The 14,747-nt window shown below is 49.1% G+C and overlaps 1 protein-coding gene across 2 annotated transcripts in view; it reads right to left on the reverse strand.

Moving 5' to 3' along the window:
* The window catches only part of GCKR (glucokinase regulator), a 660,332-nt gene that overhangs the window by 134,947 nt on the left and 510,638 nt on the right, over window positions 1-14,747 (reverse strand). The window contains exon 1 of one of the 2 annotated variants that reach the window (XM_069233565.1): window positions 6,664-6,860. The exons of the other annotated variant lie outside the window; for it this stretch is intronic. Within the exon in view, the coding sequence (XP_069089666.1) occupies window positions 6,664-6,723 (60 nt within the window). The 5' untranslated portion in view covers window positions 6,724-6,860. Of the gene's footprint in view, window positions 1-6,663; window positions 6,861-14,747 lie in introns of those variants that run through there. 2 annotated transcript variants of the gene reach the window in all.

Genomic DNA, 14,747 nt, shown 5'->3' on the forward strand with positions numbered 1-14,747 from the left:
GACAATATGCCAAAAGTATACCAGAGAATATACTACCTTAGGAGGTAAGTAAAATACACAAAAAATACACACAAACCAAAATCAGGTAAGTAAACAGTTAGAAAAGTAGTGCAAACACTGTAGAATACAATAGGAGGCAATAGGCCTAGGAGCAACATAAACCAAATACTAATAAAGTGGAATGCGAACCACTTAGGTACTCCTCGCTTAGTGTAGTGTGTAGAGGGTCGCTGGGAGTGTAAGAAAACCTCTGAGGGTGTCCAAGATACCCCACCCCAAGACCCTGAAAAGTAGGAGTAAAGTTACCCTACTACTCCAGAAACACAGGAAAGTCGTGATAGGGGATTCTGCAAAGACAACAACTGACTGCAAAGCACTGAAGATGGATTCCCGGACCTGAGGACCTGTAAAGGAAGGGGACCAAGTCCAAGAGTCACGCAAGTGTCCAGGGGGGCAGGAGCCCACTAAACCCCGGATGAAGGTGCAAAAGGGCTGCCTCTGGGTGGAAGAAGCCAAAGATTCAGCAACAACGAAAGGTGCCGGGAACTTCTCCTTTGCACAGAAGATGTCCCACGGCGTCCTGGAGGATGCAGAGTTGTTTCCACACAGAAAGACCACAAACAAGCCTTGCTAGCTGCAGAGGTCGCGGTTGAAGAAAAAGGGTGCTGCCTGGGCCCAGGAAGGACCAGGAGGTCGCCACTTGGATGAGGAGACAGAGGGGGCGCTCAGCAACACAGAGAGCCCACGCAGAAGCAGGCAGCACCCGCAGAAGCACTTGAGCAGGCGTACAAGAAATCTGAGCACGGCAGTCGTCTCAGCACTACAAAGGAGGGTCCCACGAAGCCAGAGATCAATTCAGCGAGTTGGGCAATGCAGGACGAAGTGCTGGGGACCTGGGCTGTGCTGTGCACGAAGGAATCCTTGAAAGAGTGCACAGAAGCCCTAGCATGGGATGGGGAGGCAAGGACTTACCTCCACCAAATTTGGACAGAAGGACCACTGGACTGTCGGGGTCACTTGGATCCAGCTCCTGTGTTCCAGGGACCACGCTCGTCACGATGAGAGGGGACCCAGAGGACCGGTGAAGCAGAAGTTTGGTGCCTGTGGTAGCAGGGGGAAGACTCCGTCAACCCATGGGAGATTTCTTCTTGGCTTCCAGTGCAGGGTGAAGGCAGACAGCCCTCAGAGCATGCACCACCAGGAAACAGACGAGAAAACCGGCAGGATTAGGCGCTACAATGTCGCTGGTAGTCTTCTTGCTACTTTGTTGCAGCTTTGCAGGCGTCCTGGAGCAGTCAGCAGTCGATCCTTGGCAGAAGTCGAAGAGGGAGATGCAGAGGAACTCTGGTAAGCTCTTGCATTCGTTATCTGACGAGAAACCCACAGGAGAGACCCTAAATAGCCCTCAGAGGAGGATTGGCTACCTAGAGAGGTAAGCACCTATCAGGAGGGGTCTCTGACGTCACCTGCTGGCATTGGCCACTCAGAGGTCTCCATTGTGCCCTCACACCTCTGCATTGAAGATGGCAGAGGTCTGGGACACACTGGAGGAGCTCTTGGCACCACCCCTGGGGCGGTGATGGACAGGGGAATGGTCACTCCCCTTTCCTTCGTCCAGTTTCGCGCCAGAGCAGGGGCTGGGGGATCCCTGAACCGGTGTAGACTGGCTTATGCAAGGAGGGCACCATATGTGCCCTTCAAAGCATTTCCAGAGGCTGGGGGAGGCTATTCCTCCCCAGCCCTTCACACCTATTTCCAAAGGTGTAACACCTTCTCTCAGAAGAAATTCTTTGTTCTGCCTTCCTGGGACTGGGCTGCCCAGACCCCATGAGGGCAGAAGCCTGTCTGTGGGTTGGCAGCAGCGGTATCTGCAGTGAAAACCCCAGAGAGCTAGTTTGGCAGTACCCGGGGTCCATGCTGGAGCCCGGGGGATGCATGGGATTGGCACCCCAATACCAGATTTGGCATGGGGGGACAATTCCATGATCTTAGACATGTTACATGGCCATATTCAGAGTTACCATTGTGAAGCTACATATAGGTAGTGACCTATATATAGTGCACACGTGTAATGGTGTCTCCGCACTCACAAAGTCTGGGGAAATTGCCCTGAACTATGTAGGGGCACCATGGCTAGTGCCAGGGTGCCCTCACACTTAGTAACTTTGCACCTAACCTTCACCAAGTGAGGGTTAGACATAAAGGTGACTTATAAGTTACTTAAGTGCAGTGTAAAATGGCTGTGAAATAACGTGGACGTTATTTCACTCAGGCTGCAGTGGCAGTCCTGTGTAAGAATTGTCTGAGCTCCCTAAGGGTGGCAAAAGAAATGCTGCAGCCCACAGGGATCTCCTGGAACCCCAATACCCTGGGTACCTAGGTACCATATACTAGGGAATTATAAGGGTGTTCCAGTGTGCCAATCAGAATTGGTAAAAATGGTCACTAGCCTGCAGTGACAATTTTAAAAGCAGAGAGAGTATAAGCACTGAGATTCTGGTTAGCAGAGTCTCAGTGACACAGTTAGGCACCACACAGGGAACACATATAGGCCACAAACTATGAGCACTGGGGTCCTGGCTAGCAGGGTCCCAGTGACACACATCAAACAAACTGACAATTAGGGTTTCCACTATGAGCACTGGCGTTCTGGCTCGCAGGATCCCAGTGAGACAGTAAAAACACCCTGACATATACTCAAAAACAGGCCAAAGGTGGGGGTAACAAGGCTAGAAAGAGGCTACCTTCCTATACAAGCTTCCCTCGCTCACAGAAAAAGAAACAGCTGGGCATTAACAGTGCAAGATTCCCTCACTCACAGAATATGTACAGCACACCATCAGCTGTGCAAGCATCACTCACAGAACAGGCACAGCATGGCATTAGCTGTGCAAGCTTCCCTCGCTCACATAACATGTACAGCACACCATCAGCTGTGCAAGTGTCACTCACAGAACAGGCACAGCCGGGCATTAACAGTGCAAGATTCCCTCGCTCACAGAATATGTACAGCACACCATCAGCTGTGCAAGCGTCACTCAGAGAACAGGCACAGCCGGGCATTAGCTGTGCAAGATTCCCTCGCTCACAGAACATGTACAGCACACCATCAGCTGTGCAAGCGTCACTCACAGAACAGGCACAGCAACAGCATTAGCTGTGCAAGCTTCCCTCGCCCACAGAGTATGTACAGCACACCATCAGCTGTGCAAGTGTCACTCACAGAACAGGCACAGCATGGCATTAGCTGTGCAAGATTCCCTCACTCACAGAGCAGATATATTGCGCATCAGCTGACAAGCTTCCCATCTTCACAGAAGAAGAACACCACTGCATCCGTGACACAACAGGTACCGCTGGGCATCAGCAGTGCAAGTGTCACACACACAGTCATTCACAGAAGTGGCACAGCGGGAACTCACCCAGAAACTCCGAGACAACTCAGTGTACATAGGAGTCAAGTGTTGCAAGAAAAAAATTACAGAAACACAACATATGAAAAAATACATTTGGAAAATGCAAGATGAATGAATAATAAAATGTAAGTACGGACTCTTGCACCTTTCTTTAGTCATTGTTGGGATTTTGAGCAGGGCTTTTATCTGTAAAGGACATTTAGGGCATAATAGAGACCCATTTCAAAGACACACTATAATTACTACCCAATCAGATACCGGGGCGTGCCTGCGCCTCGCATACCTCACTCTCCCATTCCAGGCCAAGGCTGCACCACCAGTGAATTGATGTCACTGCTGCTGCAGACTGTCAGGCCATGACCCCACTAAGAAACTATTAGGGGGTGTCCCATCCCATACATCCTCCCAGTGCTTAACTTGAGCTGGTGGTTTCCGGTGCAGGGCACCGGCACTTATTTTTGAGGGACAGCACTTATTTTTCTGCCTCAAGCATTTACTTCGAGCAAAAAACACATATGGGAAAGACGGAGGAAGAGAAAAACGAAAAAGCGTCACAAAGGTAGAAAGCAGAAAGCTGCAAGAGTGAGTTGAAGGGGCAGGAGCGGCTGTACATGGATTAAAGAGGCCTGAGATGGCTTCAGGATTACGCTGCCTCAGTATTATGTGATCGCACATTTAATTGCAGCAGCCGCGTGTTTCAGAGGAGGGTTTTGGGCACTGGCACGTTTTTATTTACAAATTAAGCACTGCACCCTTCCTCAAGCTTTCTCACTGGACATACAGGAGACCTGCCACTCTCCTAAACCAAAGGCAGGCAGGGAGTTTTCCTTCCTTAGGGAATTGATGTGTCAGTGGTGCCTGTCTCTTAATCTCCGTATTACAGATTAAGGAGCTAATTTAGAGGTTAGCAGAGAGGTTGCTGCAACTGCAAGAGAGAATCCTCTCCCCCAAACTGAATATTCGCCTGCCTTCTTTTAAGTATATCGGGGACGGAGCCTACTATGGGCCGTCTGAGTATTTATTGGCCATTCAATCACCCGCCCAATTTAGAGTGCGTGGTCGAATGGGCAGTTTCAACTCCTATACCGTTGTGAAAAACCTGGCAGCAACGGCTAGAGAAAACTATAAAATAATCGACACTGCTATAGGGTAGGATTTTGTTTTTTTAAAACGAAAACAAGTTAAAAGTTGACGGATAGTACCGTCATTTTGACGGGAAGGTCCGTCAGAGTTTTAACTCATTGACATGATCTGCTGTGACAGCGGTTCCTGCCGATGCTAAGGGGTGTCCGCAGATCACCTCTAGATGTGGAGGAAGGGTACCCCATCAGGGTGACAATGTTTTACCCCATCTCCATGACTTCATGACGGATGCTGCCTTCATTTTGACAGGAAGGTCAGTCAGAGTTTTAACTCATTGACATGATCTGCTGTGAGGGCGGTTCCTGCCGATCCTAAGGGGTATCCGCAGGTCACCTCTAGGTGTGGAGGAGGGGTACCCCATCAGGGTGAGGAGTAAACCCTTCCTCCACGCTCGATATCAGGGCCTGTGTTTTGTGTCCCTCCAGGTCGCGGTCTTCCTTCACGCCTTGTTCTACTTCTCTCGCCCACTTACTCTTCGTCACGAGGTTATATTTGTGTCCTAAAAAGTAAGTGCTGGCCCTGCAGCTAGTAGAGGAAGCTGGAGCCCCTCACTGGGGGCTTGCACTGACAGGCAGAGCTGATGCTGAGAGCTGTGCCCAGTGGTAAGGTTGGCACATGAAACCATGTCGCTGCCAGCCTTTCCAAGTCAGTAATGTGTTCCTCTAGTTAGTTCAATGGAAGCAAACCAAGCCTACAACTCCCAGAATGCATTAGGCCGTTAAAAGAAAACCGAGGACTGGAAGACTGTGTCGCTGATGGCACGGACTCTGTTGGTTGCCTTACGCTTGTGCAGTGGACCTCTGTGCACGGCTGTTAAACTCCCTTCACTGGCAGAACATGCATGAACAGCAACTGCACATCTGCAGCTCCACAGACTGTCCAAATATGCACCCAATGGGTACGTCTTCTCATCTGGATGATAGAATGGAGCACCCAATAATTTGTATTGTATTGTTTTGTGCGTGTTGGATATAATTTCTCTTCAGTTATCAATAACTCGTACTCTCGGAAACCACTTCCGGGTGAAGCGCCTTGGATTTTTCACAGAGTTGCTTTATGGGTGAGTCCTTCAGCACAGAGAGGTGCCAGGCCCAGAGCTGCAAGACGACGTCACCGGAAGTCCCTTTTGTGACAGCGGGATGTGGCACTCGGAGAGCTGTTGTTTACTAATGGTCTCCCGTGGCCTGGGAGTTCTAGGTCACCTCAGCACTCCTGGGATCTGAAACGCGAGGGTCACCCAGTTTTAGGGTCACATTAACATTTCTGGTCTGTGGCGGTTGGCATTTGAGGGACATCTGGTCTCCAGGGGCTAACATGTGGGTCACCCAGTTTTACTGTCACTTTAACGTGAAACCCCTAAAGTATGTTGTTACCCAACTAACTGTTCCAAGCAGTAATTCACCAAACCCTTTCCGTGTGTTTCCCCCTCTTTGCAAGCATTTCATGCCAAATGTCCCAACCTTTTCATCTCCCTTTTCTTTGAATTTTAATTCCCAACATTGCATGGACTGCTGAATGTATAAGATGAAAAATAAAACATACAGCCAATTTAAATATTCAACTTTAGTCCTTACAGACTTCTACACCAAAGTCTGTACCTATAGGAATTCCAACAATCCAACGAGTACATGATCCTAAATTATTTTTTGCAACTCTTAACAGATCATATACACTGGGGTGAAAAGAAGAAAAACAGCCTATAACTCATGCGGCTTATGTCCATGGGGCACCTTCTGGCCTACTCTTAGCGGATCCTACAAGACAAGAGTCCATCAGCGTTACCCTATGGGAATCCATCCATGGAGCCTTCCTGCAGCACACCTGCAGAGGTGATAGGGTCCCACCTGCTCGCCACTGTCCCGGAAGGACACGGTCCTTCAACTTAGAGCCTGACACTAGAGTTGCCATAACATGGGATCTCAGTAGAGACTTTTCCTACTGTTCACCTAGGGATTTGCTGATCTTTTTAAGCACTGCACGAGGCATGATACTAGTAATTGGATAAACACTTCCAGAGGTCCACAGGTTGTGTCGACTAGAGACTTGGCCACCATGTGCTTTCTTCTAGCCGATCAGCGGGCGCTAGGGCTGGGCCTCCACTTACCTCCCACTTGCCAGGATCCGGGGTTTCGATGACATGTTTGTACCTTCGTGTCCGCCTCATGGCTCTGCCCTGGATGTGGAACCACCCTGGGCCCTGGGATCGCCCCCTCTTCTGGGTTAGTGCTTCCTGGTTGCTGTCAGGACTCCCAGCTTCTAGCCTCTGTCCCCTGGTGTGCCTGCTGCTTGCGAGCTCTCCCTGATGCCTTCACACTAGCTGTGCACCCTGATGCCCCACCAGGATCTCTGGCCTTCACAGAGGCCTTGTTTGTGCAAACGTTATCATATTCTCGCGCTAATGATTAATCCGTGTTGTTAAAGTCCAAGCCCCCTCCGTGGCCGGGCCTGGCACACTCTGACTCGCCAGGGCGCGTAAACATCTCCCTGACCGGCTCTGCGCCCCCTCCTGCCCCCTGGCACTGCTGGGGCACAGGCCTGCGTCACTGGTGAGTGACCCCAGGCACGTCCGCCGTGTCTGGGCCTCGCGCTCCTGGGCCTTGTTGTTCACAGCAGAGCCTGGCACCGGTGCCAGGCCAACCTGACGGACGCGCCCCTGTGGCGACTGCTGTGTTTTTCCTTACTCCTACCCAGGGTTCAAGTCACTCAATCTCTCCCCCTGGCGAGGGCCGTGGCACCGACATGCAGTGGGGCGTCTCATAAGACTAAAGGATTGTGTGTTGTTTAATCACATATGCACATCGAGCAACACGTTTACAGAAATAAAGTCAATACTCATAAATATTTGTGCCCGACCAGCTTTATTCTTAATTAAAAGAATCAAAAAATGTATTGAGCGTGATGTGCCTGAGGCTGCGAGGAGCTCTGCGGAGAGACCCTCGCGCCACTTCAGTCTGAGCCCCGACACACTCCAGAGGTGGGGTACACATGACCATACCCCCCAAGAGGCCCATTCCGTCTTTGACACCTCCAGCCAGGCTTAGGGCTTGGTGCATTATGGGAGGTGTAGTTTTAGCTGTAACATTGTAACTATGGAGCCAAAAATCTCAGACCTCAAAGTGCGTAGCCAGAAAGGCCAGGACTCGCTGAACATGGCACATGTGACAGGCAGCCATGGTGTGCACATTCACTCCGTTCACAGCTCTCACGGGTTCCTATCCAGGAATCCAGCTGTTTGATTGTCTTCTGCGTAGCTGTCAAGTTTCCCAGGTCCATGCGTAATGTGTTGTTCCATTCCAGGTTTGTTTCCTTTGAATTCTGGGACTTGTAGTCCTGGTTTATAAAGGACTAAATAAAACTACAATTCCCAGAATTCAAAAGAAAAACCTGGACTGGAGCAGCACATCATAGACCTGGGACACTTGGCAGGGCTGGTGCCTATAGTCCTGTGTATACGTTGGCATACAACTACCAGCATGCAAATCAAAAATCTGGACTGAATGAACTACTGCGTGTTCACTGGAACTTTCAAAGAGTTGTTGTTCCCTGAGTGCAGCCAAACTCTCAGCTGTCGCTAGAGCTGAGGAGTATGGCTGTAAAGGAGAGGTCGAGTTGAGAGTGGTATACTCAGTCCTTTAGAGAGGAGGCTTCCCTCTACACCCTTTAGTTTAGGAAGAGTTTCACAACTGAACTGCAGACACGAAAGCTTGTCTAGTCACACCCAGCTCTTAAACTGGAAGGTAAAGTCCTCCCCAACTCAGGTTACATTTAGGCCAAGATTACGAGTACCCGGGTATCAGTGTGATATTTATTGCACCCAATAAGTAACAAAACCATTCGACCTGGTACTTAACTGTGACAAACATCACCTAGTATAAGGTTTCTCCAGTGAGGTGGGGAATAGCATGAACTGTGGTGTTTTACGTCCCAAAGCCCCCACAGCCTGATATTCACTGGGCCCTTTTACCCTGCAGGTGTGACCTGCCCACATCTACCTGGGTCAGCTTTGACGCGCGCAGAACACTCGTACCCACTCGTGACTGCGTGAGCCAAGCAAACAGGTGTTTGCATGAGTGCAGCGCTTTATCAAGGCGCTTGGGAACAGGTCTAAGTCGATGAAAACTCATTATAATTTTATGCAATTTTACAGAGGGAAGAGGAGACGAGCATGTGTCAGGTCTCTCAAAAAACGGTGAATTAAGGGCATATTTACATGCCCCTAGCGCCGCATTAGTGTTATTTTTTACGCTAAAACGGCGCTAACCAGTCCAACCAGTGGGTAACTTGCCCCTCATCAGGGGGAGTGATTGAATTACTTGAGCCCTGGCCAGGAATATGGAAAAACACACCAGTTTGCAATATAAAATGAGACGGATACAGCTTATGTCACCATATTTAATAATCGATAAAGCAAACCTATTCATTTTAACATGAAAATAAGCACGGGCTTCTTCTTTCGCATTAAGAGACCAATTAAACTACTTAGGCAGGCCCAAGATGTACACTGACATCAACATTAACTCTCCTTTTGAAGACAACGAGGAGTTAGTGTGGCCGGGCCTAAACATTGACCTCTGAACTTAACATTGCATATATGTTAATATGTTATTAACATATGATTTTCACAGAAAATAGTTAATGCCTACTGCCTTTGTTTTTACTTTTCATGATAAACAGGTAAGAGCTAAGGCATCTGACTTAACTTTTCCGAATGAACCAATCAGGGCTACTGACTTGATCGTTGGCTTGTCATTATAAGCAACCCAGGCCTCTCGTACTGAGCATAATCTTTCAATGCAGGAACTCTTTTTCAGCAGAAACACACACATTATGCTATATCAAATTCACTAGGGAGGAAGATCAACAGGTGGGCTTTGTCAAACCCCTCTCTCAGAAGGGCTACTTAACTTTCTTTTTCTGTTGATCACATAAGGTAGGGAGGTAAATGTGCTGTCAAGCCAGATCTAAAAATGTTTGCCTCCATGTTGATGGGCTCTTGACATGTCTGTGCACGGTGCCTGGGTTGGTATGGAAACCATGTGAAATGAAGGAATGGATGTGCCAAACCTTTTCATTTCTTTCTAGGCAACCAAATTGGCAGAAAGGAAACTTGTTGTCAAAACCCAGCTGAAACTGTTGCTCTTGAGGGTCAGACAGCAAAGGTGGCACGGTGTGCCAGCTGCAGGGACCACGGTGTGCTTGCGACATAAAGCTCTGCCTTCCAGGTACAGAGATCACTGTGACCACTGCAAGGGGACAATATGTACGTGAAGCACTAGGAAGGATATATAGGCAGATCGAGCCTTCTGTTTTTAGCCACTGGGTGCCCTCCCAGACTCATTGATAAGAGTCTTGCAGGGCAGGTAATGGTGGACCTGCCCCTTTTTGCAGAGTTATCCCCAAACATTTTGCGTTCTTCCTGCTATTCTACTGACCTGTTTGTGTTGGTTTTAGGACTCTGGGCCCTTTACCACTGCTAACCAGTGCTAACGTGCATATGTTCTCTGACTAAATTGTATTGGTGATTGGTTTATCCATTGGCATATTTGATTTACTAGTAAGTCCCTAGTATAATACACCATGTGTGCCTAGGGCCTGTAAATCAAATGCTACTACTGGGTGTGAGAAAACAGGGCTGATTGCAGAGGCCCCCTAACTTTTTGCACCCATTTTCCACTTTTTGCTGGTGTTTTCCTGACTCTGATGGTGCCCTGGGTACTGCTAACCAGTCCCAGGGCCTGTGCTCTGTGTAGAATCAATATGCAAATTAGGCTAATTATAATTGGCTAAATCAACCTACCTATAAGTCCCTAGTATATGGTAGGGCATGTAGGTTTAGGGACCCCAGCCTAGGTAGTGCATAGGTGCACTGCCGAGGTGCCCAGTGTCATTTTAAAGGCAGGCCTGCCTTGCTGGCTGCTTTTAAATTAAAGTTATATGCAAATTCGACTTTGGAATTAAAAGTAGTTCCAAAGTCTTAAACTACCTTATTTTTACATATAAGTCACCCCTAAGGTGTGCCCTATGTGCCCCTAGGGCTGGGTGCCATGCAACTATAAGCTGGGACCTTATAAAAATAGTTTTGTAAGCCCTGGTGCGGTAAAAACAGCCAAATTCGTTTTTCCCTCATTGTAATGAATGGCCTTCATAGGCTAGAATGGGGAGACTTTATTTTAATTTAAAAAGTCCCCTTAAGTGACAGATACCAAGAGTTTGGTATCAAATTAATTGTTATTATAAATCCCACAACTTCCAGTTGTTGGATTTAATATAACTTTTTCAGCTAAAGAGTTTTAAACATTACCTGGAAAGCTGCCAATTTCAGACCTGCAGTGTTTTTGCTGCTGTGCTGTGATTGGCCAGCCTCTGGCAGCCTGGCCAGGCTGCTTGATGAGGTGTGAAGTGGTCTGGCTTCACACAAAGAGATGTGCCTGTGGGAGGAGATCTCCCCTCAGCAAATGGTGAGGCAGGAAGGGGAAGGGCTGCCAAACTGGTCTTCAAAGGCAGAGAAGGACATTTGGAGCAACCCAACAACACCCCCACATCCTGCAACCCCAGACAACTAGGTGCCCCCTTGATTAGATTAGGAGAGGGCAGGAGAGGGGTGTGTTTATGATTTTTAGCCACACCAGTGGGTGGGCCCAGCCAGATGTAACCTCCAAAAATCACTTTCAGCCATGATGGATTTTTGAGGAATGTTGCCTCCTGGGATTGATTTTTGCCACACTTCCCAGGAACCCCCCTGTTTTTCACCAAGGAGCAAGGATAAAACTGGCAGACCTGCACCCACACCTCAGTTCCCTACCAGATCCCTACCGGGAAGAACTACAGAAGAAGAAGGATTGCCCTGCTGGACCCCTGGCCTGCACCTGGACCCTGCACTCTGAAGGACTGCACCAGCTGCACACTTGGGCTTCACCACAAGAAGGAATTTGCCTGGCTTCAACTGGTTCAAGGAGGGACTCCCTGTTTGCTACAGGTGAAAAATTGCCAATCAGAGTCCCCTGCACCAACTCCTGAAGAAATCAACCAGCTGACCACTGTCCAGTGGCCAAAAAGGAGTTTGTGCCAGGTGCATTCTGGGAGTTGTAGTCCACACCCCCAAGGATCATCTAAGAGCTTCTGGAACCTTGGGGTGAGCTATGGACCCCAAAAGAACCTTAAATGAACATCTGGGAGAAGATCCAGAAGTTTGGAGGAGTTTGGAGAACTTTTGAAAAAAAAGCTCCATAGAGGGACTGACCTGCCGCGGCAACTCTAGCCGGCTTGCCTCAACCGCGACCCGGACTGATATGCAGGTTCGTCCCGGTGAAGAAAATCTCCAAAAAAGAGACTAAGGGGGTCATTCCAAGTTTGGTGGGCAGCGGTTGCCGCCCGCCAAACTTACCCCGTCAAATGACCGCTCCGTGGTCAGAAGACCGCGGGGGCCATTCAGACTTTCCCGCTGGGCAGCGGGAAAGGCCCTGCAACACAGAAGCCGGCTCCGAATGGAGCTGGCGGTGTTGCAGGGGTGTGACGGGTGCAGTTGCACCCGTCGCGATTTTCACTGTCTGCTATGCAGACAGTGAAAATCATGCTGGGGCCCTGTTAGGGGGCCCCACGACACCCGTTCCCGCCATCCTGTTCCTGGCAGTAAAAACCGCCAGAAACAGGCTGGCGGGAAGGGGGTCGGAATCCCCATGGCGGCGCTGCTTGCAGCGCCGCCATGGAAAATTCTCCCAGCTGGGGGAAATCCGGCGGGAAACCGCCGGACCCGGCTGGGCGACCGCGGCTTTACAGCCGCGGTCGGAATCCCAAATGAAGCACCTCCAGCCAGTTGGCGGTGCTTCCGTGGTCATCCACCCTGGCGGTCGATGACCGCCAGGGTAGGTATGACCCCCTAAGTCCGAAGGTAAAAAGATGACCGGGACCTCCCAGCCAGCGTATCCGAGGAGGGCTCCAAGGACGTCGGATCAAGATCCAGGTTTACCCCGGTCAAAGGATTTTCACCTCGAAAAAAACGACTACGTCCGAAGGTAAAAATCTCCACCGAGGGCTCCCGCGACACGTATCCGCAGAAGTGTTCCAGGAGGTCGGATTGGACTGGCAGGTTCGTCCCGCTGAAGAAAATCTTCAGAAAAACATCTAAGTGCGAAGGTAAACTTTTGACCGAGGCCTCTCACGGGCTGTAGCCGAGCTGGGCTCCATCGCGGTCAGCCTTAAACTTTGACTTTGCCCCGGTCGAGGTGCGACCAGATGACCAGAGTGGCGCTTTTTGTTTCTAGGCGCTAGAAAACAATAATTCTTTAAAAATTCATATCTCCTGTTCCCCTTATCCGATTTTATTCATTTTTGTGTCATTTTAATCTATTTTTATAAATTGGTTTTGGATATTTAAACAGTTTTCTGTGTTTTATTTAATTACTGTTTTGTGATATTTGAATGCTTTACACTCTGTCTCCTAAGTTAAGCCTTGTTGCTCGTTGTCAAGCTACCAAGGGTTGAGCTGGGTTTAATTTACTGAGACCTAACTGGACCTAAGTGGAGGTTAGTGGCCTATTGCTAAGTGTAGGTACTTACCTGCCCTTACCAATAACCCATTTTCCAACATTTTTGGTGCACAGTGGTGGGATCCTGTACTTGTGTTCAGTATCACGTTACAGTTTTAAGTAAAGCAAATTAAAAATCCTTTAAATTGTCCTAGTGCAAAAATTCTTTTTAATTTGGATTAATTTCAATTATTGAATTTTTGTGATTTTTCTAAATTCTTGTTTCCAATTTTTGCAATAAGTTTTTGTTGACACAAAACTAGGGAACCATGGAGCTTGATCTGGCTAGCCTATCCACACTGACAGTAGTCCAGCTTAGGGGGTTGTGTAATGAAAGAAGGTTATCTGCAACCACTGACCTCAGGAAGCATGTCCTGATCAAATCCCTGACAGCATGGGCTGAGGCCCAAGAGGTAGACTCAGAGGATGCTTCAGAGGAGGGAGAAGCAGGGGAGGATGCTAGCTCCAACCACTCAGGGGAGGGAGGGCATCTGAGCCTAAGTGAGGTTGAGGAAGACCGGTCCTCACTACACACAGTCACTAGGGTCATACCCAAAGCTAGTTGGGGGAAGGGGGTCCCTTCAGGAGGAGAGAACCTGTCCCTGAGGGAAAGAGAGCTGGAGGCACAGCTAGCATTCATAGCTTTGGAGGCACAGAAGCTGGCCCTAGAAAAGAAAAAGTGGGCAAAGAAAGAGAAAATAGATGGTGGCAGTGACAGAGAAGCTGAGGTGTCCATGGGTGTTTTTTTTTTGCCCCAGATTACCCAAGGGGGTGGTTCCTGCTTATTTAGAGGGGGATGACATAGACAAGTGGTTGGAAGCATTTGAGAGGGCAGTCTAAATGAGAAGGGTTAGGCCTCAATACTGGGGTTTACTTTTATTAGAGTTGGTCCCCAACTCAGGGCGGGATAGACTTCTGACCTTAAGTGGGGAGGAGGCAGATTCATACTTTAGTATGAAAAGGTGCTTAACCAAGAAGTTTGGTCTGACCCCAGAGCACTATAGGAGGAAGGTCAGGGGCACCCAGAAGGTCAATACCCAGTCTTGGGTTGACTTTGTAGATACCTCACTTAAGGCACTAGAGGGTTGATTCATGGTAACAAAGTAAATACTTATGAGGGGTTATACAATCTGATCACGAGAGAGCACATCTTGACCAATTGTATCCAAGAAAGGTTACGCCAGCATCTAGTGGACTCTAAACGGACCAACCCTAGAGAGCTAGGGGAGGCAGCTGATGAGTGGTTGAGAACCAGGGTGGTTGTCAAGTCCCGGGGGGAGACTCCAAGAAGGCGGGGGGTCAGGTCCCCAAAACCCTGAGGAGGGAGGTGGTAAGCCCACCACAGAGACTCCCTCTGTAAGGAAATGCCTCCTTGGCATCGTTACCCACTGCCATTTTGCCTTTGCTCATGCCAAGTTATGATTTGAAAGTGTGCTGAGGCCTGCTAACCAGGCCCCAGCACCAGTGTTCTTTCCCTAACCCTTACCTTTGTCTCCACAATTGGCACACCCTGGCATCCAGGTAAGTCCCTTGTAACTGGTACCCCTGGTACCAAGGGCCCTGATGCCAGGGAATGTCTCTAAGGGCTGCAGCATGTCTTATGCCACCCTGGGGACCCCTCACTCAGCACAGACACACTGCTAGCCAGCTTGTGTGTGCTGGT

Source organism: Pleurodeles waltl, chromosome 5 (assembly GCF_031143425.1).
Source record: "Pleurodeles waltl isolate 20211129_DDA chromosome 5, aPleWal1.hap1.20221129, whole genome shotgun sequence".
Classification (NCBI taxonomy): Eukaryota; Metazoa; Chordata; class Amphibia; order Caudata; family Salamandridae; genus Pleurodeles; species Pleurodeles waltl.